At 35.9% G+C, this 15,289-nt stretch overlaps 1 protein-coding gene across 2 annotated transcripts in view; it reads left to right on the forward strand.

Moving 5' to 3' along the window:
* The window catches only part of ARHGAP42 (Rho GTPase activating protein 42), a 262,092-nt gene that overhangs the window by 140,177 nt on the left and 106,626 nt on the right, over window positions 1–15,289 (forward strand). For both annotated transcript variants that reach the window (XM_046637528.1, XM_046637529.1), the window contains exon 4: window positions 5,904–5,975. In XM_046637528.1, coding sequence (XP_046493484.1) covers window positions 5,904–5,975 — 72 coding nt within the window. The remainder of the gene's footprint in view (window positions 1–5,903; window positions 5,976–15,289) is intronic.

The raw sequence follows: 15,289 nt of genomic DNA on the forward strand, positions 1-15,289 counted from the left end.
GGTGCCTTCTCCATTGGTTATGTTCAGCCCACTCATGATTACAGACCTTTGCAATCTTTTTACCCTGTATGGATTGGCTATATAGGCACCTAAGCAGGAAATTATTTTTGTAGTGAGCTATACCATCCGTGTTTTATTTTTGTAAATAGCGTGGTCTATTGTAGGCTTTTCAAACAGTTGCTTTCGACAGCACGGCAGAATATCGTTAAATTTCTTCAAAACTTTGAGTCTTTTAGTGCTTTGAAAGTTTGAGGTAGAGAATTGTAATCTTACATCCTAATGTTGTATTGAGTAAGTTGCAGGATAGTGGGACACTGTAAGCATTGATTAGTGATAAGCTAGGACAGGCACCAACATCACTAGATTTTAACCAAAACCTGGAAAGGGGAGAAAAAGTAAAAGTATAAGGAGAATAACCTTTCAGATTTCTTCTCCATCGCTACTCACTTCGTTGGACAAACAGGTTGTGGTAAGCTTCTCAGCAGTGAAAAGCAAGCATTGAAAATTCCTATAGGATAGGACATGAAAATCCATGGTCTGTAGAAAATTATAATTCATATATACTTGGGGGGAAAAGCCCAAACATGTTTGGAGAATCATTCGTCTAACCACATAAAAACATTTCTAGCCATTACTTTTGAGTGATTTATGAGCACTCTCTTGTGGCTGTTTATTAGAACCACTTGAAATAGCAAAAGAAAAGTGACGGGAAACTTAATTGCCTGGCTTAATGTAATGCACCCACAGTTAAAGTGTGTCTGCCTGGTAAATGCAGTACTGTAAAGCATTGTCCAATACTAGATTTGTTTCTCTGTTATGGAAGATAAGGAAATAGCTGTTATTTATTTTTGAATTTTAAGATGGACCAATATCTGTAAAAATAAGTTGTTTTAAACTGAAGGTTTAGGTAATAGTTAAGAATTATAAAATAGTTAATAAGTTAATTGTCTTAATTACTGAAATAAGACCTTTTCAGGAATTTATATTATCAGTATCTAGGGAGAGTATTAAAATTGCTTTTGTATTTTTCCTAAAGCCTCTTATGCAAAGTAACACATTCCACAAATATTATGGGATCTTGAATCTCATGAACTCTGTGACTTGACCATCACCCCCGCCCCCCCCTCCCCCCCCCCCCCCCCCCACCAAGTATTACCTTCTGGGAAGAGTTTCATCAAACCTGTTGCATAAATCTGGGGAGAAAGAGTTCCATGTGACCCAAAATTGCATTTCTCTAGATTTTGTTTTTCTAAATTTGTAAAAGTTAAGTCTTCAGAGTTGCTTATCCTGATTCACATTTTTAATTATGGTTTTTCACTGATTTGTATGTTATTTTCCTTTATTATACAGTAGCAACAGTAACTTTTAAACCTACCAAAATTTTAAACACCTTCTTTCCTTCACACTTGGATTACTAACGAATTGAAGAATTTCGTCCATGTGATTGGCCAATGTGTGGGGTTGAAAGGCATGCATTCCCTGGGGGATGTACAAAAATGAGGGTCAGAAGCAGCCAAATCGGGTTGTAAATCCTCTTTGTGCCCTATGAGTGTTGGCATTTCCATTTTGATCTCTTGAATTTAGATTCGCATATTGTGAATAGCAGTCCATTGACTGCACACAAAAGAAGCATCACGTCACATATGTTATAATGGTTTCTGGAAAAATTTAGATTCCTGGTTGTCTACTACTGTAAATGGGTACTCTCCATGCGTACTTTTCTGTTAATTAATTTAGGTTTCAATTTCTACCTTTAACTACATTTTAAATCATGTTGGGAAATTCTGAAACTGCTTAGGACACTCCTGAACACGTAGTAGACATTGTGAATTCTGTGAGGAAGCAAACATTTATTGAAAGTCTGCCATATGCCAAATCTGTGCTTGTTATTTTTAAAATATATATATTCCTCCTTTGATTTTTTATAAAAACCTTAAGAGGTATAGGGATGAAGACCCTGAGTCTTAGCAGTTTTGGTCCCCAGATTCAAATGGAACTCAGTCTTAAAACACTCACATTCTTAATACATTCCAGATGAGTTTTAGATTTTGAACTTCAGTCCTCATATAAAATGGACTTTAATCTCGATATTGTGACGAGCTTAGCATAGTACTTGACACATATGAAACACTCAACAAATCATATCTATTATTATCTCTGTTAGATGTTGTTCTCCCCTTTCCTCATTTTTTCTGTTTAGTACCTCTGGAACTTTTTATTCCTTCAGTTTCACATTAAGAAAATGAGAGTAGGAGGAAGAAAGAGAAAAAAATTGAGCAAATCGAAAGACGAAAGGAAAAATGAAGAAATATGGACAAAATAGAGATGGGAAGTAATATTTGCCCCATAGGGTGATTGTTCATCATCACATTTGATTTGTTACATCCTCAGGTTTTGTTTTTACCAGGTCATGTTTCCATAACACCCACTAAGGGTTTTGGCAGAGATTTAAACTATAGGATATGAATGTGGATGCCAGTGTCTTAGTATATGAATACCCCATCCACACCCTTCCTGATCCTTCCCTTCTCAATAAAAACTGTTTCATTCATATTGATTAGTTCTGCCTTTTGAAATGGATATTCCAACCAAAACATTTCTTTACATCCTCCCATGACATCAAACATAGTGGTCCAAAGTGAAATTCATTGTCTTTATTTCTTCTTCACCAAACATACTCCCTTCCTCATTTACCCTAGTTCTTAATGGGATGCCAAAGTTCCAGGGCTTCAGGCAGAAACCTTAGTGTCTCCTTTGATTACCCTCCCTCTTGATCCTTTTATGTTTTCTGAAAAAACTGTCTCTGCAATTCCCTGCTATCTGTCTTGCATCACTGGAGGCACCTGATCTAGTCCCTTGTCACTTGAGTTCCTCTTTTAGCCATTCTGCTGGCATGTCTTGTCTTCATCTCTTCATTCTAAAAATGCCCCACACTTTACTGGCTTCCTACAACAAGTTTTTACAACATTAATCCTCTGTTTAGAAGCCAGTGGTGATTCCGTGTACAGGCTGCTTTGCCTAGATTATGGGTGTCCTTTCCTTACTTATAACAATTAAGTTTCCTACTAAAAATGTACTCTTTTCTCCAGTTAGATAATGTCCTTATTACTTAATAATAATAGTGTATTACTTCTGTGGAGCTTGCTCTGTGCCAGACTTGTTTGACATGCTTCACATTCATTCTGCTATTCCTATTTTTAAAAAGTTAACTGAGGGCCTGTAATTTGGTTGTTGCAGTCACCATCATGATTGACACTGAATGAGTGCTTAATAAATGCTTTCTTTTTCTGCACTGCACTCCCCCTTCCCACATGTTATGCTTAGTTCTACTCCCCTTGCCTTTATTCATTTTGTTCCCTGTTCCTAGAATATGTTTTCTCTTTGGTGTATCCAATTCACATCCACTATCCAAATGCTACCTCGACTCATCTAGTTCTCATGGATCTTTCCTGTTGTCAAAATCCTAATGTATTTGTAAGGAGTTCTGCATAGTTTATCATGTAATTATTCTCAGTGTAATCAGTTTCGTCTTTCAATTGTTCCAAAATTTTTAGCAGTGCTTTATGAGCATGAAATACTTTTTGAATGAATCCTCCCGTCCACCGCCGCCTTCTTAAGTAGACATTAACTTTCCGGAAGGTTTAGCTTATGCCTGAATTTTGTCCCTTCTCCACAAATCTCACCAGTGTGCTTGACACCTATATAAATACCTAGTGATTGGCTATGGGAGAGTCCAAGACTTTCATGGGAACATATCTACTCATAATGTGCACATAGATACACTTCAACCAAAATGGCAATACAGTAGATTCAGGTGTAGAAGTGTATTAGGTAGGTAAATAAAGAATGAGATGCATTATCTATGTTTATTTGGAGATATTGCAAGCTATAAGTTTGGAGCATTTACTATATGTAAGACACTGAGCTAAGTGTTTTACATTTGTTATGTTAGTCCTTAGAACCAAGTTGTTGGGTACATAATGCAGCTGATGTTCAGAATGCTTAGATAGCAGATCATAAGCAACAGTACCTGGTTTAAACCCAGGTATTCTTGATTTGAAATACATGCACTGAAGTACTATTCTGCATATCATCTTACTCAGCTTCATTATTGTTGGAGTTCTCACCACTTGAGAAGTTTCTCTCTGTTTAACGCATTAGAGCATCCTTGTTTCCAACAAAAAGTAAACATTCAAAATGTTAGCCTTCATTGTTGCTATTTTTCCAAATTACACTAAAGTTTTCATGACACTACCTTTCCTGTTATGCAAACTTAACTTTAAAGGCAGAATCAGCTATTTATTACCTCTATAAAATCTGGGTATGGGTGGGTGGGTGTGTGTGTGTGTGTGTATTTGGGGTTTCATGAGGGCAAAGAGGATTTAGAGTGAGAATTAAAATTGAGCTCCTTTGCTACTGTTTTCAATCATCCCCCTCCAGTAAAATACCTGCACAGTGTATCTCGAGGACTGCCTGTCTGAGCTCACAAATGGGAGTGAGGTGATGGATGTCAGACTTATCTACAGTTGGCCCTCAATGTCTTGGAAAGGATTTTGAGTATTGATCTACTTTGTATGTTTTCACAGCACAGCACAGGATTTCAATCTGTCATCTCATTTTTCTGCAAATTGGAGAGTGACAGAATCATGGAAGGCATTAACATTGTAGTTTTTATTTTTGTGTATACTATCTCTATGCATTTAGATTATGGAGTTTAAGAAATAAAACTTGACTAGAGAAGAACCGGTTTAGTGAAAGTAAAACACTTTAATTGAAATTGTAAAATTTTGATATAATTTTAGACTTACAGAAAAGTTGTAATAATAAAAGGAACTCCTATATACCCTTTAAGCTATTTTAAAATGTATTTTTAAAATAGGTTTTCCTCTTCATCTTAGCATTTGCTAGCTATATAATAGATAATCTTATCACAATGGTAGAATAAATTATAAATCGTGTCAACTGGCCCTACTTTTTTCTCCTCAGCTTTATTGAGATATAATTGACATATAGCATTATGTAAGTTGAAGGTGTGCAACATGTTGATTCCATAGATTTATATGTTGCGAAATGATTACCACCATGGCATTAGCTGTCACCCCCATCCTGTCACATAATTACCATTTCTTTTTGTTATGAGAACATTTAAGATCCTGTGTTTAATTTTAATACTTTTTAAAGGTTTTTTTAAAATCAAGATTTCTTTCCAGCATATTGTTATCCTTAGAAATGTCTGTCTCCTTTCATCCAGTCCCTATTTCCCACACCTGGAACCCCCTCACAATATTCTTAGAGATCAATGGAAGATTTATCTGTTTTAAAGCTTGTCACTCCAATTTGGAGTTTGGGGCTAAAATACTGTTAATTGAAATGAAATAAGATGCTATTTTAATAGGGTTGGATATTATGGGACTGTTTAGGCAAATCCCGAGTGTAAGGAATCTAATTAAATAGGGGGAAAAATGAACCTTGTTTTATTTTGCCTCTGTAGAATTAAAACATTCTGGAGGCAAATGGAAGTGGTTATGCTTTAATTTTAAAATGGTGCTTGAACTAAGTACATTAAACCAATGTAATTAAAGGTATTTGTAAATTTAATATTTGATGTACTATTTCTTAGTTAAATCTTAGAATATGAAATTTAAATGTTCCTTCCTAAGATCCCACCATGTGTACTTGTTTTCACATTATTGTTTGCATCCTGTGAAATCATTTGTGAAAACAACTTAATTATAAAGTAGAAAAAGATTATCCAGCATGCAAGGTATTTTTATTTCATTTATAGAAGCAAATGAGAACAAAAGCTGTTTATTTAAATAAGTTGAATAAAGGGACCATCTTTTTAAAAATATTATTTGCATGAAATTATACAGAATTTAATTTGTTTGCATTTTTAATTTCAGATTCAAAACGCTAATGATGTATTAATTGCGCCACTTGAGAAATTTCGCAAAGAACAGATAGGTGCAGCAAAAGTAAGTGTTACATTTTATTATTCTTCAGACATTCTCTTGATATTTAAAGATGACTTAATTTCAGATATTAACATTTTTGAAATTAGAATGACCTTTTAAAAAATTCTGTACGTCATTTTTAGCTTTTGCACAGAGCCTGTTACAAAGACTGGAATTCTTTTAAACATAGAAGATTATTCTTTTTCTACTGAATAGAGAGAAAGTGAGCATGTTACTTAATAAGTGAGTTCCTCCCATCCCTCGAATTGTAGGAAATTAACTATTTTAAAGAGGGTGGAATTACAGTAAAATTATGAGGAGCTTTGTTCCTAACACCTATATAAAATAAAAATTAGGCACAGGATATGTTGAAAATTCCAGCAGTAATTATAAAAGAACTTTTATTATTTTTTACATTTTTTCATTATTAATAAAATTGTGTTCATGGAAAAATTTTAGACATGTTCGTCCAGTCTTTGCATTAATGTTTAATGGATTATGGACTGGTTAAAATTTCCCTGAGCCTAATAATTTCTGTAACTTACTTGCATCCTCTTTCTTAGATCCACATTTTACCTATCTGCTCCATATCGTCTAAGGACATAAAATTTAGAGTTTCCAAAATAGAAGGCATCATCTCCCATCCTTCCCATCCTGTCTCTCTTTTGATTTTCCATTTTGTCAATGACATACCACTTCCCCAGTTATGCAGTGCCGTCCATTCTACTGCAGAATTATTTCCCCTCCTTTACTTCCCTTCTGTCTGAAATATTGAAATAGCCCACTAGTTAGTGATGAGGATTTTTAGGCTGCTTAATTTTAAAACAGTTTATGATGAGGATTTTTAGGCTGGTTAATTTTAAAACTGCAGATGAGAACCAAGCTCCAAAGAGTGGAATTTGCTTGCCCTTTGATCAGAGACAATTGCATTTGTGAAGGAAATCTCCATGCCTCCCTCTCTGCGCCAGGAGGAAGGGGGGATGGCCTTATCTCTGGAAACTCTTAATGGGGAAGGCAAGAACTTAAGTTGTTTACTGTCTGGCAACCTCATGTAACTGATCCCCCACCCCAAAATCCTCCTTTTTCTTTAGCTGAAGATAATATTTGAGCGGTGACTTCTGCCATTTACTCAATCCGGTTTGATTCTTATCTAGAAGTTGTGGGACCGCCCAATGGCTGGACCCTACCGGCACTGGTACCATTTTAACTTTTTTTCCTTTGTCTTGTAAAGAGATGACTCACATACCCATGCCTTAAATTTAGCCCTAACCCTCAACTCGGGGCAGCAGCAGGAGCTCTGACTGCCCGTGTGTCCTGTCCCCATGCACCAGCTCTGCCTGCCCATGGGCCCTGTCCCCATGCTATTCCACACTATTCTCTAAATAAAAGAGCACTACTGCCAGATCTTAAAAGTCTAAGAAATCTTTCTTTCGACTCCTCGGCTCACCGACCCCGCATCAGTTAGTCTCCACACCCCCATCCTATTCTGTTAACAAATTTTTGTGACCTTTAATTGTCATTCTTTGATGAAACTTTCAATGATTCTCCTTGAGAGACAGTTTAGTCGTGATAATGACAGCTTTCCACAGTGTGGCCATTTACTGCGTTTCAGTATGCCTCCCTCCACGGGCACGTTGTCTTTTCATCAGTCTCTGTGTATACCCTGGCTCTATCCATGCCTTTCCCCAAACATTTCCTCTCCCTGGAATATTTCTTACCCTTTACTTGTTGAAGTCTTGCCAGCTCTCCCTGGCTTATTTCATATCCCAGCATCAGAAAGAAGCCTTTAAATAGGCCTTTCCTCACATATCTATTCCTTTTCCAGAATTGATTTTTTTCTTCTCATAGAATCAAGTAGTCCATATGCTTATTTCCTGTAAAAAGCTATCACAGTCTGCCTTGAATTAGAGATTTCTACCAATTATGAGCAATTATCAAGTCAGGGACTAAACCAGAACCATTTTTGTGTTAATTAATTCAGTAAACATTTATCAATAGCATGGTTGGTCCACTTGTGGAGTATAGGGTTTGATAAGATAAAGGGATACAATTGTAAACAAGATAGGCATGCTCCCTGCACTTGTGTCCCTTACTATCTTTTGTGGAAAACAGACACCAAAGTAATTGCAAATTCAGGGAGGAGGATTATGATGCAAAAGTGAGAGTGTAATTAACGGAACCGACCTTGTCCAGAGAACCAGGAAACACCTTCTGGAGGAAGTATTGGTTAAGTTAACTAAATGATGATTAAATTAAGATTAAACTAAATGATGATTGGTTAAGTTAACTAAATGAAGTATTGGTTAAGTTAACTAAGTGATGATAAAGAAATAGCTAGAAATGGGGATACAGGGGTGGGAAGAGAAGAACTTTTATATGTTCCTGAAGAGGGAACAGAGTGGTATAAATAACGATGTTGAAGAAGGAAAGAGCCTGACATTTTAGAGGAAAAATATGCAATGTGTTTGGAATATAGAGGACCATAGGGATGGAGGATATGTGCACAGCTTTATTAATGATTCATGGTATTTTACTCCTTTTTCTAAGGGCACTGATCAGCCAAAGAAAAGTTGTAGGTAGAGGAGTGGTATTTTATTTGCATTTTTAAATATCCCTCTAGTTGCCTGAATTGGGGGAGGCAAGACTGGGAAAACCAGTTTGCCAGCTATAGGATAGTGGCTTTAGATTCAGAAGGCAATAGTGTCTGTAGCAACAAAGGGAGGTATTTTCAGAGGTAAAACGGAAAGGGTAGGAAATGGGTTACATGCTGGGAAGTGAGGATGTTTCAGGGATGACTCTCAGGGTTCCAGGTTGCATAATTGGATGCTTTGCGGAGCCACTTACTGAGATAGGCAACATTTATGTTTGGATGGCACAGATGATGAGTTTGACTTTTGTACGTAATGAAGGAATTTGAGCTTCATCCAAGACATTCAAATGGAGATGTTGAGTTGGCAAATGTGTATTCGGATCTGAATTAGAAATACACATTTGGAAATTATGGCACTCTAGGTCGTAATTAAAATCATGGGGGTAGATTAGATCCCCCCCGGGAAAGAATAGAGTGAGGACAGGACCTAGGTCCTGTATAATCTGAGAACTCTCAACATTTGATGTTTGGGAAGAGAAAAACAAGACAGTTAAGGAGCCTGAGAAGGGGCAGAAGAAGGAAGAAAATAACAAGAGTTGTAGGGTTTTCACTGAACTATTACATCTGTGACCTAATTAAATCCTACAAGCAACCTGTGAGGTGAGTACAGTGTTACACCTGCTTTACACTGAGGAAATGAGGTGACTGTGCTAGATGACAGAGCTGGGAAGTCAGACTATGGATCTGAAATCAAGCCATTTTAACTTCAGAGCCTCGATTTATAATGTTTCACTTCATCAATGATATTTGGTAAAATTAAAGAGCTTTGTGGAGAATTCTTTCTCTAGTACAGAATATTCCAAGTGTTCTGGCCCACCTAAAACAGTAGATTTTACTTGTATATGGATTATTCTTATTTGAAGGGTTAGTTAGCTACAATTGCAGTAGCATGAGCATTTACACTCATTTTATTTTATTTTCTAAATATCTCATTTGCTAAACAGATCAACTGAGAGCACACGACAGTGTACCATTCCTTTGCCTACTCATTAGGAGGTTAAATGTGTGGTTAAATGAAAGCAAATGAAATCTTGAACATAGAGATTATTGTACTTGGCGGTTTTTTTGGTGGTGATTCTGTGTATTCTACCTGCCTGATGCTCTTAGTACGAAATTGTTTGTAAGCTGCTAAGTGATCCTTGTTTAGTAAAGTGAATGAAAAACGGATTCTCATATATGCATAGGTCAATTTGTTTTGGCATTGCAGAAACATCTTGGTAGGAATAAAAGTACTTGAAGGTGTTTGTTTTTTCTACTGCCTTACCCCATTTTACTTAAGTATTTTCTTACTTGGTAGATAAAGTTAATTCTACAAATGACACTCTGCCTCTCTTCAGTCTTTGCAGTGGAACTTTCTCGCAAGTGTTTCAGGCCAATGAGCCAGCTGGAAGGCAAGAGTGTCAGTTAAGAGTAGAATCTTCCACTGTAGTCAGTGACCTCCTCAGCTTGGTCCAAGTGGAAAATGCTGAGTCAAAGTGGCCCTCTCCTCACAACCAGATGATCCTATTTAACTGAAGTGGATAAAGTCCATGGGCCACAGACATTTCCTTTGCAGTGTGTTCTATGGAGCTTTGAGACACCTGATACTTTGCTGTGGAAAGTGAGGCCCTGAGTGAGTTACCGTTGTGGGAAAGAAGCACCATGCCTCTGTGAGAGGCGTTAGAAAAGATTAATGACGGGGTTGTTGAACTGAAGGATAGAGGAGATGGTTCCTGCTTTTTGAATAGCTAAAGTTATCTGTAAACAGTTGTCAAGAATGTATTTATTTAAAGCTTTGTAGTCTGATGGTATACACAGAATGGAATTGTATTACAAGCCTGACATATTACATGTGTCAGAGTGTCGAACTAAGTGTTTCATTTGTTTAATTCTTCTCCTGATACACTGACAATTTAAATTCTAGAAATGAATGGAAAGTATGTATTCAGAACGATTAATGCCAACTAGAATTTCCACAATATGAATATATCTAGAGCAGCATTATTACAGAGCAAGATGCATTACAACTTTTTACACTTTTTGTATAAATTGACAGCTATATTTCATTGATTTCATTGGAAATCTCCTCCTTGCCCCCAGAGAGAATCAGTTGTAAGTTATATCTGCAGTTTGCACACTTGTTCCTCCATAAGCTGGCTGACTCCAAAATATAGGTAGAACTCTATATCTGAGCTCTTAATCAAAGACAAATATATTATGGAGAAATGTGTGTGTGTGTGTGTGTGTGTAAACATATATACATACCATACTGTTACATATTTTAAGAGATGAAACTGATTTTCAGGAGGCCAAGGGCTCATTTTGTGAATATAAACAGACTGAGCAGCAAGTTGGCACAGCGAGTTCTAGAACTCACTTCCTCAGACCAGCAGTCTTTCAGCTCTTCCATGCTGCTGTTTGGAATGCTCTTTTGTGAAATGTTTTGTTTTCTCTACCTTTAGCAAACAAATAATTCGGTGTGAAATATATCTTAATTATAAAAATGTTTCAAATATGCCCAAACTTTCCCACTTGAATCAAGCCTAGTTAATACATTTCCCTTGACTTTTAAAATTTCCCCCAGCACACAGTAGGCACTTAACCCTGACTTATTTCATTAGAGGTGAGAGACTTGAGAAATATTGCCCATAAAAATTGAAATACACATTTTTCATTTCTTTGGGAAATATTTTTCAAGACTGCTTTTCATTTTTAATTAGACCTTAATAGAAATCATATGAATATTCTTCTATGGTTTTAATAGAAAAATAAACAATGTAACATTAGTCCTTTCAAAACAGAACTTGATTTTCTTTACATTGATTTCATGTTGAAGACTGTAATGGAACCCGATAATTCTTGTCTCTTTGTTCTGTCCGTAGAGTTTGGTTCTGTCTCTGAACATTTATTATTTTTAGACATGCCTTGCACATGCAATTATTTTAGTATGTAGTATCTAAAAGAAATCTATAGAGAATTGTCATGATTAATTCCTGTTACAGCCTACATTCCCTTCAATGTGAAAAATGGCTGCAGTCCGATTTGTTGTCTCAAATATACAAATGGCTTAGAGAATCTAGAAGGATTACAGATGCTTTCCTTATTCCAAATTATAAAGTTTTTGCCACTTTACTGATTATTCATCTAATTTGATGGATAATACATTGGACTCATGGTGAGAGCAATCCAAAGTATGTGGCTTATAGGGTCAGAGATAGATTTAGTAAACCACCTAACTTTTCCTCCATTTGTCAGCGAGTCCCACAGAGAATGGTCAGGATTGGCTTTTCACATGCTGCTGATGGCCACTGGGCTGAGTCTCTGTCTCCTGGACAGATGTTTTCTAGGGCTGAATTCTCTGGGTAAATTATAAACCATTTGATAATTGTTTTGAAACTGCTTGTAATTCCCTGTATTATGTCTACCGTCAGAAGAACCTATTATGTAATATGGGGTTGAAGAATTATTTTTTGTTATTTGATCATCTTTTTTAACAATAATAGTTAACCTTTATAATAGTTAACCAAGTACTGCCCTGAGCACTTTACGTGTAAACTCATTTAATCTTTATAACCAGCATATTAGTCAAGAAAACTGTGAAACTCATTTTCTAATGAGTTTAAATAAACATCATTCATCATTTTATACATGAAGAAACAGAAGTGCAGAGAAGTTAAGCAAATGAGGTCACATATTGGTAAGGAGTAGAGTCAGATTTTAAACAGAAATGAGATAAAACCTATGGAGTTCTCTAATAGCACCATTATATATTTGATGCTCAAGAAATGTTAATTCCTTTTCTTTTATTCTTAAAGAAGGAAAATTGGCTGGTTAGCTCATTTGGAAAGCTAGCTAGTGCCTTATAGTGAGTTCTGTAGAGTCATGGAAATTTGAGATCAAAACCTGGCACTTAATACTTATAGGAAATGTGAACTTGGGTAAGTTAATTACCGTTTTGAAGCCTTAGTTTTCCGTCTGAAAAATGGAGAAAATAATAAAACAATCTTCATAGGATTGATATGATAGCATAATTTGACATTTCTTATAAATTTCTTACCATAATTTCTTCCACATAGTAAGCACTAAGATGTTAATTGCTCTTATTTTATAAGAATAATTATTGCTATTAAATACTTTCAGTATTAACCCAAGTATTGCAGTAAAAATAAGATCATTGTTCATGTAGTTCAGTTTACCTTATTTTGTTTCATGGACAGAGACAAATCCATGTTGATTGTTGACTGTTGATAAATTGTGGTTCACAGGGGTACCAAGCAAGAGGACCTTAAATGGACATTACTTATAATTAATAACACTGTACAATTTATGGAGCACTATTACTTATAACAGTCTTACAAAGTAGGAAGTGTCAAACCTGAGGTCCAGAAAGATCAGGTGGCTTTGGTGACAACCAGAGGTGCACATGTCTCTAGCTGGGACTCAAATCTAAGCCTTCTGATACCTCATTCAGTAATTTTGGCACCATACTGAACCTGCCTCCATCAAGGGAATGTATTCTTTTTTTTGTAGTTTATAGCGTGTTTTCACCATCCTTACAACATCATTGTGAGGTGAGTATCAGCCCTAATTGACCCCATTGCCACCACTAGAAAAGCAAACCAGGTCACATCCCCTGGAGACAGTGAGTCATTTATAGTCTCTGTACTTGACAGGTGGTGCCATTCAGTGTCTCTTCATGTTTCAAAAATTGCTAAAGAATCATGTTTTTATGTACGTTTCAGAACTTGCCAGTCATTGGAAAAGCTGAGCCTCCCACAGTTAGAATTCTGGATAGGGACATAAGCCAAAAGCCATTCTGCTGAACTGTTCAAGTCACTTTATATTATTACGTCATTATATGTTAAATATGTATGTACATTTATAAACATATATAGGTTATTATAACTTTATTAAATGGCTACTGTGTGCTCAGGAGGGTAAGCGCATATGTTATAATTTGATTATAATAAATTGTCGCAAAGATTACCGCTATTTTCCCTCCTAATTATTCTTGTCAGAAGACTGATACTTAAGAAACATTTTAAACTTCCCCACAAATTGTATTTTTACAGGAGATCTTTATGCTAATTTTTTAGGTCAAATAGATACCTTTTTAAGATTTTAATGCAATTGTTGAAATCGATACTGAGAGATCTTGAGTGTGAAACCGTGCTATACAATAAAGTTATTTTCATTCTTCAGAGACCAGGTTTCTTGGGTGAGAATCAAGCCTGTTTCCTTATAATGAAGTCCTCCTTATAGCAAATCCAGTTACTTAAAGTTAACCTGATGGAGGGAGAAACTCCAATTAACTAGTGAAAATTTTCTCAGTCTCTTGCTTTCAACAGGGACAACAGTGAGGAGTTCTTCCGAAGCTCCATTTGGAGAGCATCTCCACAGAGCAGATTTCCTCTGTGAACTTTGTATCTTCTCTAGAAAATAGGCTGGTTTCCTTGGTTGAAGAGTTGATGTTTTTATTTGTAAATACATTCTTGCCTCTACCACATGGACCGCCTGCCCTACTGCAGAAGAATTTGCTACATGAGAGTTTATGCCTCTAAATGCATCTCATGGTGTGTGCTTTGTCACTGAGCATTGCTATGCATGTTTATTTTTACTTACACCTTCTTTGTTTAGGATCACTGCCTTTCCAGTGGTCCTCGAAGTGGTTGGGAAGCTATTGGTGATTTCTTTTTTTCAAATTAAATGTTTAGAAATATTCTGAAATACTTGGGAGACTCCATATTGACTTTTGTAGGGAAGTCAAACAAGAACACAAGAAAATTGGAAACATTTGATTTTGTATTTACATTTTAGAATTCAAAGCAAGTTGCAGATACAAACAGGAATATGTGGGTTTGGTGGTGTTTGTAGTATGTGTCATTTGGTGTTAACCATGGAGCTCTAATAAAATGACTACCATCAGTGAGTTAAGCCCTCTTGTGTTTAATTTTATACTGTAATTGTTGCTTGTTTGTTGAGAAAACGCACAAAAATATCAGAGTTTGTGATCAGGGTAATCTAGGAGGAAGAAAAAACATGAAGGATTTTCCAAATCATTTTTATAGTATACTAATTTTTGCAAGTTATAATCTGTTTTTTGGGGTTGTTGCAAATGCCAGCATTTGAATTTTACTGGTGTTTTATTGGACTGTTCCTCTTGCCCTCACCTGTATTTTATGTGTATCAAATTGAAATTAAAACTTTAGAGGGTTTCCGTTTATTTCAACGTGCATTATAGAGACTATGAATCAGTGAGTTAAATATTTAGGAAACTTCTATGGATTTAAAAATTAAATTATGAAAACCTCAGACTATTTCCCCTACAAAATTAACTAAAACCTTTTGTTACATTTGAAGTACAGAAAATTTTCATGTGTAGTCACCCCAAAAATGTACTGAGCACCCAGTGTCAAAGTTGCCACTGTCAATATTTGTCGGGCCACTGTCAATATTTGTCGGGAAGCCTCTGCATTTACTAAACATTCGTGTTACGTTTAGTTAGTATTCTTACTTAGTATACTTACTTGGTAGTTCTTAATAGGACGTTGTTTCAACTTACCAAAGCCTTGTTTTCTATAAACTGCTTCAATTTTTCAGTGTTCTTGTTAGAATTTAGCAGTGAAAACTGAATATGAAGCCCCAAAGAGTGTCTGGTTAAAACCAACGTTAACAAAAATAGTTGACCAATAAAATTCGTATTCTA

The sequence above is a fragment of the Equus quagga genome, chromosome 14, assembly GCF_021613505.1.
Source record: "Equus quagga isolate Etosha38 chromosome 14, UCLA_HA_Equagga_1.0, whole genome shotgun sequence".
NCBI lineage: Eukaryota > Metazoa > Chordata > Mammalia > Perissodactyla > Equidae > Equus > Equus quagga.